The 12435-nt window shown below is 38.1% G+C and overlaps 1 protein-coding gene across 1 annotated transcript; it reads left to right on the forward strand.

The window, feature by feature from the left end:
* Positions 1-916: 916 nt before the first annotated feature.
* On the forward strand, positions 917-11518 carry TLR3 (toll like receptor 3). The gene is made up of 5 exons (XM_039700275.1): positions 917-1083; positions 4186-4634; positions 5867-6058; positions 7678-9503; positions 10297-11518. Exons 2-5 carry the CDS (start codon positions 4191-4193, stop codon positions 10523-10525), a joined length of 2691 nt encoding a protein of 896 aa, XP_039556209.1. The 5' UTR covers positions 917-1083; positions 4186-4190; the 3' UTR covers positions 10526-11518.
* The last annotated feature ends 917 nt before the right edge of the window (positions 11519-12435 follow it).

Genomic DNA, 12435 nt, shown 5'->3' on the forward strand with positions numbered 1-12435 from the left:
CACAGCAAAAATGTTGGTAGTCTCAGATTTAGGGCAGAAACCAGCACAAGCTGCCTCCCTCCCCAGAGCTCCTGATGGGCAGGCAGTAAACACATTGCTGCAGGTTATACTTTCAAACACTTCTAACGAAGAATTTAAGCCCAACTTTACCGTTTTCTGGGTTAGTCTGCAGCTAACTTCACTTAAGAGGGGACAGGAAAATTACTTAAAAATGTCAGGTGACCTCAGCTGTTAGTGTGTCCTACATATAGCTGGATCAGCCCTGCAGAATATTCATGAATGCCAATGCAGTAGAAGCAATAGTACTTCTTGTCATGTCCAGAAGGTGGTACTGAGAAAGCCCCCTCCGGGAAACCGATGGTCAGGTCCTTTGGAAAGCAGGGGCACACAGGTTCACAAACGGTATTGAGAGTACACATCTGAAAGCTGTGTACCTGAAATTTTAACTTGGTCTTTTAAAAATAATTTGTTGGTTTGTTGTTTTTTTGTTTTAAATACAAAACATTTTATTTTCTCTCTTAGAAATTAAATATATTACTTTCTCACATAATCAAATTCCACTTTTAAGGGAATACTGTACATGGCTCTGTAGGAAATGTTGCTGTTTCTACTTTAAAAACTATTATTCCTATGTCAGTAATCTGTCGGTCAGGATATTGGCTTTTGGGATATGCCCTTGAGGAGTTTCAGACACTGGAAACAGCCAGGAATAAATTATATCTGAGTTTTAAATAGGATCTTGTGATGCTGCTGCTCATTTGTGATACATCTGCATGTTTCAACCCGTTTTCTTGTGGTCAGCATCCACAAGCAGCAGCCCGGCTGTCAGGCTAGGAGCTATGTCCACCCTCAGCACCTCGGAACCCTTTCATCTGCGGGGGGTTCGTGGCTGCCCGGGGATGCTCACCCCGCCGGCGCGGAGCCGGCCCCGCCGCTCCCCGCTGCCCTCGGCGCGCCTGGCCGCGCTTTCGGTTTCACTTCTTCCTGCGCTCTGGCCAGAGTGTTTCCTCACGGTGTTCGTGTGCTGAGAAACTAGTGCAGAGGTGGGATGCTTCCAGACACAAGGGGACAAAGCCCGCAGAGGTGAGTCGGTAAAATTCTTCATAGTAATACATGTGAATATCGAGGTGCAAAGGCAAAGCGCTGCTCAGGAGTTCGGGTGATTTCCTGATTTCCTTGATCCTGGATTTTTCTTTACTTGCAAGTTAGCCAAGCCAGTGCCAGTTTTTAAAGTTCTTGCTCATAATGTTAAAACTGTATTTCTTTCTTTTGCCCATCTGAAACGCTGTCCTGAAGTTTGATAATGGGTGTGTGATTTCTTCACTGGTCCCCCAGACAAAGCTAAAGCTGGTTCCAGACTTCTTACAATGAAAAATCCAGGAAAAGGCAGCCCATTGGGCTGGAAGTCAGCTAAAGAACTTTGTTTGTGATTGTGCAGTACGTTTCTTCTGCCTTTCAAACTTAAAAGTGAGCCTGTCAACAATTGTTGCAGAACCCAGCAGCTGTCTGATCACCCTAACACAAACCCTGAGAATGATGCAGACCAGGATGCAAGCTTCTGTCACAGATAAACTTCCCTTTTGTTTTCCTTAGTGTTTCCAGCAGTTAGGGTGCAGAGGAAAGAGGTAAGACAGGTGGTCCTTCATTTTCTCAGCTACAGGGACACAGGTTCTGTGCTTGGCAGAAGCTGTAGCAGGCCAGCCTGCCTGCAGGACCAAGAGTTTGTTGTCCCCACCTCCTCCCCATTAACCAGTGGCAGATGAGTGGAGAGCCAGGCTCTAAGAGCTGCAGGATGTGGTGAGCATGCAGTACTCAGCAGGGAATTGTTTTTTCATTGAGGTTTAGTTTAAACCATCTTTTTTAGCCTGTTCTGTGTGCCTTTGCAATGTTTTGTGTCCCTCTGTCCTTTGCTTTTACCTCCACTCCCACTGGAGTATACAACTGTCTCGCCTTAGATGGCCAGGTTGCTCCCAAAAAGGCAGCCATGAGATTCCCCTCTAGCCCGTATAATGTGACTTTTTGTCAGTGGAGCAGTCCTAATGCATGCCCTCTGAAAAGGCAGGTCAGCTACAGAGTCACACTCTGCTGGAATCTGACCTGCTAAGGTTCTGTTTGGCTGCTGGTTAGAGTGTCACCTCCTTAGAGTGTTTTGGTATGCTAGTGGAAATTGGTCTCTTCAGAAAACATCAGTTATGAAGAATTTTTCCTTTTATCTATACAAATATGCTGGTTTAATTTCTCATTTCTTGTTTCATTGTTTGCTAAAGCACAGTACTCTAATGTGCTCAAAGGTCGATCATATTAATTAAACACAGGTTCCTAGCAAAGGAAAATGGGAGCTGTAGAAGTAAGAAAGCTCACACTTCTCATGAGTTAGTCTTTTGAGAAGCTCTTTTAGCTTCCTCCTAAGTGTAGGCAGGTTTATTCCTGTCTATAGCCTGTTCTGTACTGGGGCACTAATAGCCTTCTCTGCCTGGGAGCCCATCCTGCTGAGACAGAACTCATTGGTAAATTGAGGTTGGTAGGTAGGTTCCAAGTTTGTTGGCAGAAGGCCATACACAAATGTGTGTATCATGACTGTGGAGACACTGTAACACATCAGGGTTGAATATAAAAGCTTTCTGTTTTTTAAAAAAGAAAAATATTGAAGAGAGGAACATAAGCTTACTGTTCTCTGCTACAGCAAGAAAAAAACAACGTTCGGGCAAGCACTCACAAAGTATGTTCTTCCTCTAATAAAGATTAATTCTGTAGAGAATAATATGGAAGATACAGAGGACCCTGAGCCCAGGCACACTGCAGCTGCAAAAAGCATGCCAAGGGGAACACAAAACTGCCAAAATGTTGCTCCTTCCACAGCTTTTTCCTTGGAGCCAGCCTTAGCCCAAGGCTGCTTTCACTGCCTAGGGTTAGGGTTAGGGTTACGCCTAGGGTTAGGGTTTTGAAAACCACAAAGCCCAGAGCTCCAGGCACACTGCAGCTGCAAAAAGCATGGCAAGGGGAACACAAAACTGCCAAAATGTTGCTACCTCCACAGCTTTTTCCTTGGAGCCAGCCTTAGCCCAAAGGCTGCTTTTACTACCTAGGGTTAGGGTTAGGGTTACGCCTAGGGTTAGGGTTTTGAAACCAAAGGGTTAGGGTTTTAAAAGGCATGCCCTAACCGTAGGGCATGCCTTTTAAATGCCATTTAATTAGACAGGCTCTATGACTCAGAAAGCTAGTCAAACCCTTCTGAGCTCTCACTACTCTGTTCTGATAAGAATGGAATTAATTTTATTTCTTTCGCAGTAAAGTTTCATTACGAGATCACCAGGTGAATTTAAATCTAATGGATACTAGATGGAAAATGAAAAAATATGAAAAAGCCTAAGATTCATTATAAATGTAATGACAGAACAGCTAGAGCCATTGAAAATTAGAATTTCAGTGTCGATATCCTCATCTAAATGACCAAAAAATATGGGCTGGAATATATAAATTCGTAAACATGCAAGCTTTCCTGAAATTATTTGGATAAATATGTTGAATCAATGGGCAGTGTTTCTTCTACACCTTGGCTGTTCTCCTTTTCTGTCTCCAATTAGGTTGGTACTGATTTATTTTGTGTGTTCTTACTTTCTCATATACGTTTCCATAGCTTGGTATTCCTTCTTTCTCTATAAGATGTAAAGAAAGATAGAATTTTGTGTGACTGACTTGTAAAATAAAAACTGGCAAGAACAGTAAAGAAAAGAAGTGGTATATTATGTATTTTTACCGCATATAACTATAAATATTTTAGATGTAATTAAGCTTAGGGTCAGTTACTAACATTGAGAGGCTTATGTACAATTTGTCATATTTATTGAATTTTATAAATGTTAAAGCAATGCAAAATTAATCAGAAACTAGAAAGCAATTGGAAATTTTCATTGATAATAGATAAAGTTGGTAGCTTTTTGAACATACCTATTTTTGTGCAAGACAATATTGTTGCTTTTAATTAAAAGTATTTATTTAGAGAGATTATTAGACATAACTCTTCTGCAGAAGTAAATGCAGAAAAAAATTCATGGGTTAAAAACACTGACTGTTTGCTCACTATGAAATCATGTATTTTTTAAGCCTTGCTTGCTTAGCCTTCAGTTGAAGACAGAAGTCATGTCAAAATGATTGTAATTTGCAGTGTTCTTTTTGCCTTTGCAGATAGAATGATGCAAAACGCTATTCTTTGGTGGAGCAGCTTATGTGTCAGTCTGATGTTTGTCTTCTGGCCGTGTGCATCAGCTGGAAAGCAATGTCACATCCAAAATGAAATGGCTGATTGCAGTCACCTAAAGCTGACTCAAATTCCCTCTGATCTTCCAAACAATATAACAAGTTTGGACATTTCTCATAATCAGCTAAGACAGCTAGGTCCTGCAAATCTGACCAAGTACAGCCAGCTGGTTTACTTGAATGCAGGCTACAACAGCATCTCTAAACTGCAACCAGAATTGTGCCAAAATGTGCCCCTGTTGCAGATTCTGAAGTTAGAACATAATGAATTGTATAAGCTCCCTGACAGAGTCTTTGCTTCCTGCACCAACCTGACTGAGCTCAATCTAGGATACAACAGACTAAATATAAAAAATGATCCCTTCAAAACCCTGAAGGTAAGAGTTAGAAATGCACCTTTTTGTGTAAATAAAGTATAAATGTGGTATTTACTGTATTTTCCAGTGTATATACAGAACTGCTTCCTTGGTATCTCAAAATACCCAGTGTACAATCTTTCACAGATTTTTGCTGAAGAAGAGGCCTTGTGGGTTCTTCTGTTATAGCATGTTGGAGTCTCAGTCATCTTTGTGAGTCAATGTATTCCATTTCTGTACTGCATCCTTTGAAGCACCTCTCCCATGCAGGATGTGTGCTTGTGCTGAGCCAATAGCAGCAGCAGATGATGAGAACAGTGAAGTGGATGCTGTGGAATCCAAGCTGCCTGGCTAGCTGGTAGCCTCAGTTCTCAAGGTTGAGGTTTAAGTATTCAAACCAGGAAGGCCAGTGCTTAGGCTGAATGTGTCTCTCAGGACTTTAAGAACTGAAAAAGAGTAAAAATGTTTTTATTGTACCTTTGCTTTCTCTGGTAGTTTACATGTGGTTGCATATTCTTGTCTGTAGCAGAGACTGGGGGACCACCACAGAAAGCAGGAAAGGACTGTTTCACTGTCTTTGCACCAGACAGGACTCATGCAAAAGGAAGAGCCTAAGGACAAAAAAAAGTAAAGTCAGGACAGTGTATAGGTACTAATTGTCACTCAGTGTTCCAATGAGTATGCATGTGGTTTTGAGTAGGTCTGAACTTTCCTGCTAAACTCCGTATTCCAGTTCAGTTGCATGAGGTGTACTTGCTTGCATTGTAGGACTGCTGGCACAACTAAATACAAGTGAGTGCAACCAACCAGCTTCTATGCTGGGAATTTCATCTTCCTCATTCCATTTACAGGGCTGGGCCATGCTGAAAAAGCACGGAATACAATGCTTAATACTGCAATAGTTGTAACTGCAGTCACCTGTATGTTTTTGCATTTATCACTTTATCTGAGAAAGGAGGGCCTTCACTGAATTAAGGAACTTTAACTAAATCTACTTTGGTTTGCAGTAGATACTTTAGCAGGTTAATACCATTAATACCATGAAACTTACTGGTGTGAAAGATACAGAATACTTCTTCTAGCAGGAGCATGAAAGCTGCCATTTCTGTATTACAAATTTATTTTAAGTGTAGTATTGCAACTAATTTCTAATCAGTTATACTCTAATGAAAGTTTTCTAAATTTTTTGTGTATTACATACAAAAAAATTAAAAAATAATTTTACACATTTTTTTCTTGCATCTTCTCTCCAGAACTTGAAAATTTTGGACCTATCTCATAATTCTTTGAAATCAGCAAATTTAGGATTCGAGCAACAGTTGGAGAAACTTCAGGAGCTCAGGTTGGGAAGCAACCAAATCACTGAGTTGAAAAAAGAAGACTTCAGTTTTCTTAGCAACACCTCACTGAATAGTCTTGATTTGTCATCAAATCCACTAAAAGAGGTAGGAAGCATTTCAACACAAATTTAACAGGTGTAAGTATAAAATGGAACTATCCCGATTTACCCTTTATGGTTGTATGGCATTTACATTACAGTTTTGATCCACTGAGATCCAAAACCCATTCTGTTTTATACAGCATTACTCTTGACCTCCAGCAGTGATTTACAGAATTACTGTTTTGCCACTGAAATCAGCACAGGCTGGTTTCATATGGGCTGGTTCCATGTAGATCAGAGGTCTCAAGCAAAACCTAAATTGAGAAGCTCTTAGAATCCTTACCAGGTATTTTCTGTGCACAACTTTTTTTGCACATGCTGAAGGTGAAGGGCTGACACTTTCTAAGTGGGTATAAAGTGGGGTACTGTGCAAATCTGGTTATACAATCTAGATTTCACTTCTCAGTTAATCAAAGAGAGTGTTCAACTTGTGGCTGTGGGAACACCAGAGAAATAATCATTCCAGAAACATATACTCACTCCTTTAAAAAAAACCCACATAGGTACTTTGTCTTCCATCTGTGCTCTCTGACCTGCTTCTCAGTGATTTGATTCTTTGAAGAGTGATGGTTGAGTGTGGCAATTCTAAACTGGTTGACCCTCAGCATACAAATACTGAATATACATTGAATTTCCTTTGTTTGTTTGGTTTTTGTTTGTTTCTTTTGCTTTGTTTCCCAGTTGATTGATCTCTAAAAAATATGTACATTGAACCTACAGGAATATTTTAAGGTGGTATAAGTTTATATCCATGCTAAGAGTGAATCCCACCATCCTCTTTTGCTTGGCCTCTTCATCCCTCCCTCTTTCTGATACCAGCTTTTATAAGGCTACATGCTGGATCACCGGGGAAGCTCTACAGGTGTTTTGGCTTGCTTATATTGTAGTCACACTGGTTCCTTACCTGGTTCAGTGTGTGACTGCATGTAGGGCTATGTTGGCACAAGGGTACAGGGTGTGGATGAGGAAATGGCACTGCTCCTTTCTTGGGCACTGCTACTTTGTGCCACTTTCAGCTGCTCTGGTTTTACAGTACTGCCATCTGAAAAGCAGCCTTATACATTTGAATAATTCTGAAAAATGCAGTATTTAATCCCTCAGATGATATCTTAATCAAGATGAGGGGCCAACACTATGATAAAAGCTTGTGATCCATATTGTGAAAGCAAGTGTGTAGTATTAGATTTCATATTAGCTTTGGCTTGCACAGAGAAACTGGGTTTCTTCTTGTCTGTCTGCAGACCTAATAACTAGTAAATTAGTATACTTGGCAGATACCAATAAAAGAAAGCTGAAGAAAGATATCAAAAATTTTAAGATACTTCTGGAGAAGGAGTTTTGGTTGTTGGATACAAACTTGCATCTCACTAAGCCATTTTCTGTCTTCTTCTAAAATAATACTACTCAGATTTATGGTAATCATGTTATAAATGATAGAACTATTGTCACAAGAAGTATAAACTCCAAAAAGCGTTTGCCTCAACTTTGCTGTGAAGCAATCTGAGTGTAGTTCTATTCTTCTCGGAACTCGTGTTTGAGACTTTCCAAGTTTTTGTTTTATTGGTCAATTTTCTTACATAATCCCCTTGTTTAGCTCAAGACTTTTTTTTCTTGTCCTTTCAGTTTCATACGGGATGTTTCCATACAATTGGAAATTTGTGTGGCCTCATACTGAACAATGTTGAACTTCGTGAAAATCGCACAAAGAAACTTTGTACAGAATTATCAAACACAGCAATTCGAAACCTCTCACTGAGCCATGTGAAACTTTCCTACATTGGCAAGTCAACTTTCCAGGGACTGCAAGGAACAAATCTTACCATTTTAAACCTTTCTCAAAATTCTCTCTCTAATGTAGAAAATGACTCATTTCAGTGGCTTTCAAGTTTACAATACTTAAACCTGAAGATTAATAATATTCATGTATCTTCACGTTTATTTTATGGATTATCCAGCCTTAAATATTTGAATCTCATAAACTCACTTGCTGGGAAAATTGAAGATTTTTCTTTTCATTGGCTATACCACCTGGAGTACCTTATAATGGATAATAACAATTTTCCAAGAATTACTGCTAATATGTTCACAGGTCTGAACAACCTGAAATATCTGAGTCTCTGCAACTGCAACATAAACTTACAAAGAATAACTAATAAAACATTTTCATCACTTGCTAATTCTAGCTTACAGGTTCTCAACCTCACAAAAACCAGAATCTATACAATAGAAAGTGGGGCATTTTCTTCTCTGGGACACCTGAAAATTCTTGATCTTGGTCTCAATGAAATTAGCCAACAGCTTACAGGTCATGAGTTTAAAGGTCTCAATAATATACAAGATATTTATCTTTCCTATAACAAAAACTTGACTTTGCAAAGTGAATCATTCATTTTTGTCCCAGGCCTTAGAAAACTGATGCTGAGGAAGGTAGGCTGCAGTAATCTGGCACTTTCTCCTTCACCTTTTCATCCTCTACGAAACCTGACTGTCCTGGACATCAGCAATAACAACATAGCAAACATAAAAGAAGACTTGTTTGATGGACTTGACAAACTTGATATCCTGGATCTGCAGCACAATAATTTAGCCCGGCTTTGGAAACATGCAAATCCAGGTGGCCCTATTCTTTTTTTAAAGGGTCTTCCCAATTTGCGAATTCTTAATTTAAAATCAAATGGGCTTGATGAAATTCCAGTTCAAGTTTTCAAGGGTCTGTTTCAATTAAAACACTTGGATTTAGGCTCAAATAATTTGAATTTGCTTCCAGCAACTCTGTTTGATGACCAAGCCTCTCTGAATTCATTGAACCTTCAGAAAAATCTGATAACCTCAGTTGAAGAAAAAGTATTTGGCACACCTTTCAGGAGCTTGAGAAAACTAGAGATGGATTCCAATCCCTTTGATTGTACCTGTGAAAGCATTGCTTGGTTTGCTGATTGGCTTAATGACACCCAAGCAGATATACCTGGACTGAGGTCCCAGTACATTTGCAACACCCCACCTAAATATCATGGTAGTCTGGTTTTGTATTTTGATAGTTCTGCCTGCAAAGACAGTGCTCCATTTAAACTTCTTTTTGTGATCTCTACCACTATTGTGACACTATTCATTGTTATTGTCCTTACCATCCATTTTGAAGGGTGGAGAATAGCTTTCTACTGGAATATTTTAGTCAATCGAATGCTTGGTTTTAAAGAATTTGAGAGACAACAGGAACAGTATGATTATGATGCCTATGTTATTCATGCAAGAGAGGACAAGAATTGGGTGTCTAAAAATTTCATGTCTCTGGAAAAAAATAACCACTTTGAAATTAAGTTTTGTTTAGAAGAACGAGATTTTGAAGCAGGTGTATCTGTGTTTGATGCCACGATTAACAGCATAAAAATGAGCAGGAAGATTATTTTTGTTGTGACTGAACACCTTTTACAGGATCCCTGGTGTAAAAAGTGAGTAGGATTTGAAATTTTATCTGTAAGAGGAAAAATTTCTTAAGAGATATTTTAACAAGATAATATTTTAATTGTAATTTCATAAAAAATAGCATTTAATGAAAAATACCCACTCAATCTACTCCAATATGTTTACCTAATATATTGTAACTTCAAAATAATTTCTAAGTTAATAAAGGTAATTGTTTCACACATATGGTATTGTACATTTGAATATCTAAGTCAATGTTTTAGGCATTTTTGGGGGTGTTTTCTGTGGGTTTTTTTTTTGTTTGTTTATTTGTTTGAATTTTTTAGGTTTGTTTTTGTTGTGTTTTTTTGGTTGTTTTTTGTTTGGTTGGTTTGTTGGTTTTCTTTTTGCTTTTGGGAGGTTTTGGGTTGGGGGGGCGTCTCTTGTTTTGTTTTGTTTGGTTGGAGTTTTTTTCCCAAAAGTGAGGCTGACACCTTTGCAGATTGCTTTCCTTAAAACCACACATTTGAAGAAGGGCAACAATGAGTTGAGACTACTAGCACTGAAAGATGATTTTTGTTTGCCTTTGAAGTAGTCTTTTCACTATTCTTATATAGTGGTCTCATAAAGAAAGGGATTTTGCTAAACAAGGCTATATCAAGGCAGTACACTTAGATTGTATTTTTAGAGTATTATTTTATTTTTTTTAGTTAGAGGCAACTAATGTAAGAAAAGTAGTAACCATTGTATATCACAAAATAGACATTAAGACCCCTGTTAATCTTTTCTTTCTCTTTCACATAAAAGAAAACACTGATTTTTGTCTTATTTTTGCTTCAGTTTCAAGGTGTATCATGCTCTTCAGCAAGCTATTGAACAAAGTCGGGACTCCATCATACTGATCTTTCTTGATGATATCCAAGATTACAAGTTGTATCATGCACTTCACCTGAGAAGAGGAATGTTCAGATCTCGCTGCATCTTGAACTGGCCAGCCCAGAAAGACCGAGTCAGTGCATTTCATCAGCAATTAGTGATGGCACTTAAATGTAAAAGTAAAGTGCACTGATTTTTGAACTACAGATTTGAATTATAGGGTAATTTTATTGTCTATTTTCTACCACTGGAAAACTAGCAAGCCTTCATGAAGGTCTGAAAAAGTTTGTCATCCTGTAAATATATGTAAGGGGCACTATAATTTAAATTTATTTGTTTATATTAATATTTTTGCTGATATTTTAATTCAGCTGCACTGAAGTGATGTTAAAAGGGATCATAGTGGATAGTAATTTCAATCAGTGTATTAGAAATGTGGTTGAAATTCTGAAAAGTGGTGAGAATCACTGATGTTCTATGAAATGATGTAGGGTAGAAGAGACAGACTCTCTAAGGGGATATACAAAAGAAAATGCATTCATGATAAAACAGCAAAATCTTTGTAGAAGGTAGAGTGGACACTAGTTCTTGCTTTTGAAACATGGGGGACTTAGTGTCTCTAGCTGGAAAGCTTTCCTTGTGAAACACATTAAGTAACACAGAAAATTTCTTCTGTAATTCAAAACAAGAATTTGCAGTTCAAAAGTAAGTTTCAAAGTGAGTTCTAAAACCTTTGTGATTATGCCTTCTGGGGGGGCTAATACTGGTTGCTATCAAAAAGTGACTTTCAGGCTGATGAGTCAACTGATACAATAAATTTGGTATCAGGAAAAAGAATGTTTGCTCTTCTGTGGTGAAATTGAGAGAGCTGGCAGGACACTAACACTTGAGAGATGTCACCTTGATTCTTAGAATGCACACAAAACTGTATGCAGGCCTCTACACAGAACTTGAAATCAATGTGAAGTATGGCCAAGGCACAGCTGCCGCACCTCTATAGAATAAATAAAGGCACAGATATTTTTATAATATAACCAGAAGACAACTTTGTGGAGGAAGTGGTACTGCTGCAATTTTATTACCAAAAATCTTGTTACTGCAAAAGCAACAACAACAAAACTAAAGAAATAATTTTAAATAGTATCAGAAACATTATTGTGACCCCAGTTAAGAGGTGGAGTGGGAACAAAAAGTCAACACTAGATTAATTTCAATTTTTTTGTTCCTCTTTATACACAGTTTTGCCTTTGATAGCTAAAAAGAAAACTGTAAAAAAATAGAATTCTGTAGTTTATTTCTTGCATACTAAGCTAGTTTGATTTTTTTCCTTGAATATATTTTACAGAAATGTGGGCAAGATGGCAATTGCCAGGGCATTAAGGTTCAAACATACGGGCTAACATCTTGATCTGGAGAGAGAGTTAAGGCTGAGCAAAATGTGCTTTGCAAAAGTGTTTATAATGTTTAACACTGGCTAAAATTTTATGGTGAATCTGAGCACAAGTTATTGTAAATTAGACACAAGGCAGTATATTTTTGTTAATATTTGATTGCTGCTGCAATCAAAAGGACCTTTTAAACCTTTGTCAGCTTTTAGTAGGTCTGTGACCCTTCAATAGCTCAGGAATATTTTTAAATTGCTTTTTCCCCCTAGCATTTCCCTCATCAACATCAATACCACCATTGCTACAAGAATGCTGTTATACTGCATTAGAAAACAGTTCTATACTTCACATTTTAAACAGCTTTTCTCATTATTTGCTGTATGTGTAGATGAAAAAAAAAAAGGGTTTTAAAATAGGTTTCCTAAGTTCCATGATGATAAATCCTAAACAAGACAAATAATTAGTGAAATAGGATTTTTCATGCACTGCAATAGTGAAGGGGGTTACAGATATCTTCACTTGCTCTCGAAGTCCTGAGTGAAAACAAAACAGGCTTTGTTTACAGCTGAAGTGATAGATGATGATTCCCTAATTACAGCAATAGGATTATCCCCATTGTGATGCTTTCATCTCATCTTTCTCACCTTTTCAGGTGAAGTGACAAATTCTCTCTTCATGCTTAGGCCATGAAAGTTGAGGAGGCAAGCTGGTAATTATG

The sequence above is a fragment of the Passer montanus genome, unplaced genomic scaffold (genome assembly GCF_014805655.1).
Source record: "Passer montanus isolate IOZ18808 unplaced genomic scaffold, ASM1480565v1 scaffold14, whole genome shotgun sequence".
Classification (NCBI taxonomy): domain Eukaryota; kingdom Metazoa; phylum Chordata; class Aves; order Passeriformes; family Passeridae; genus Passer; species Passer montanus.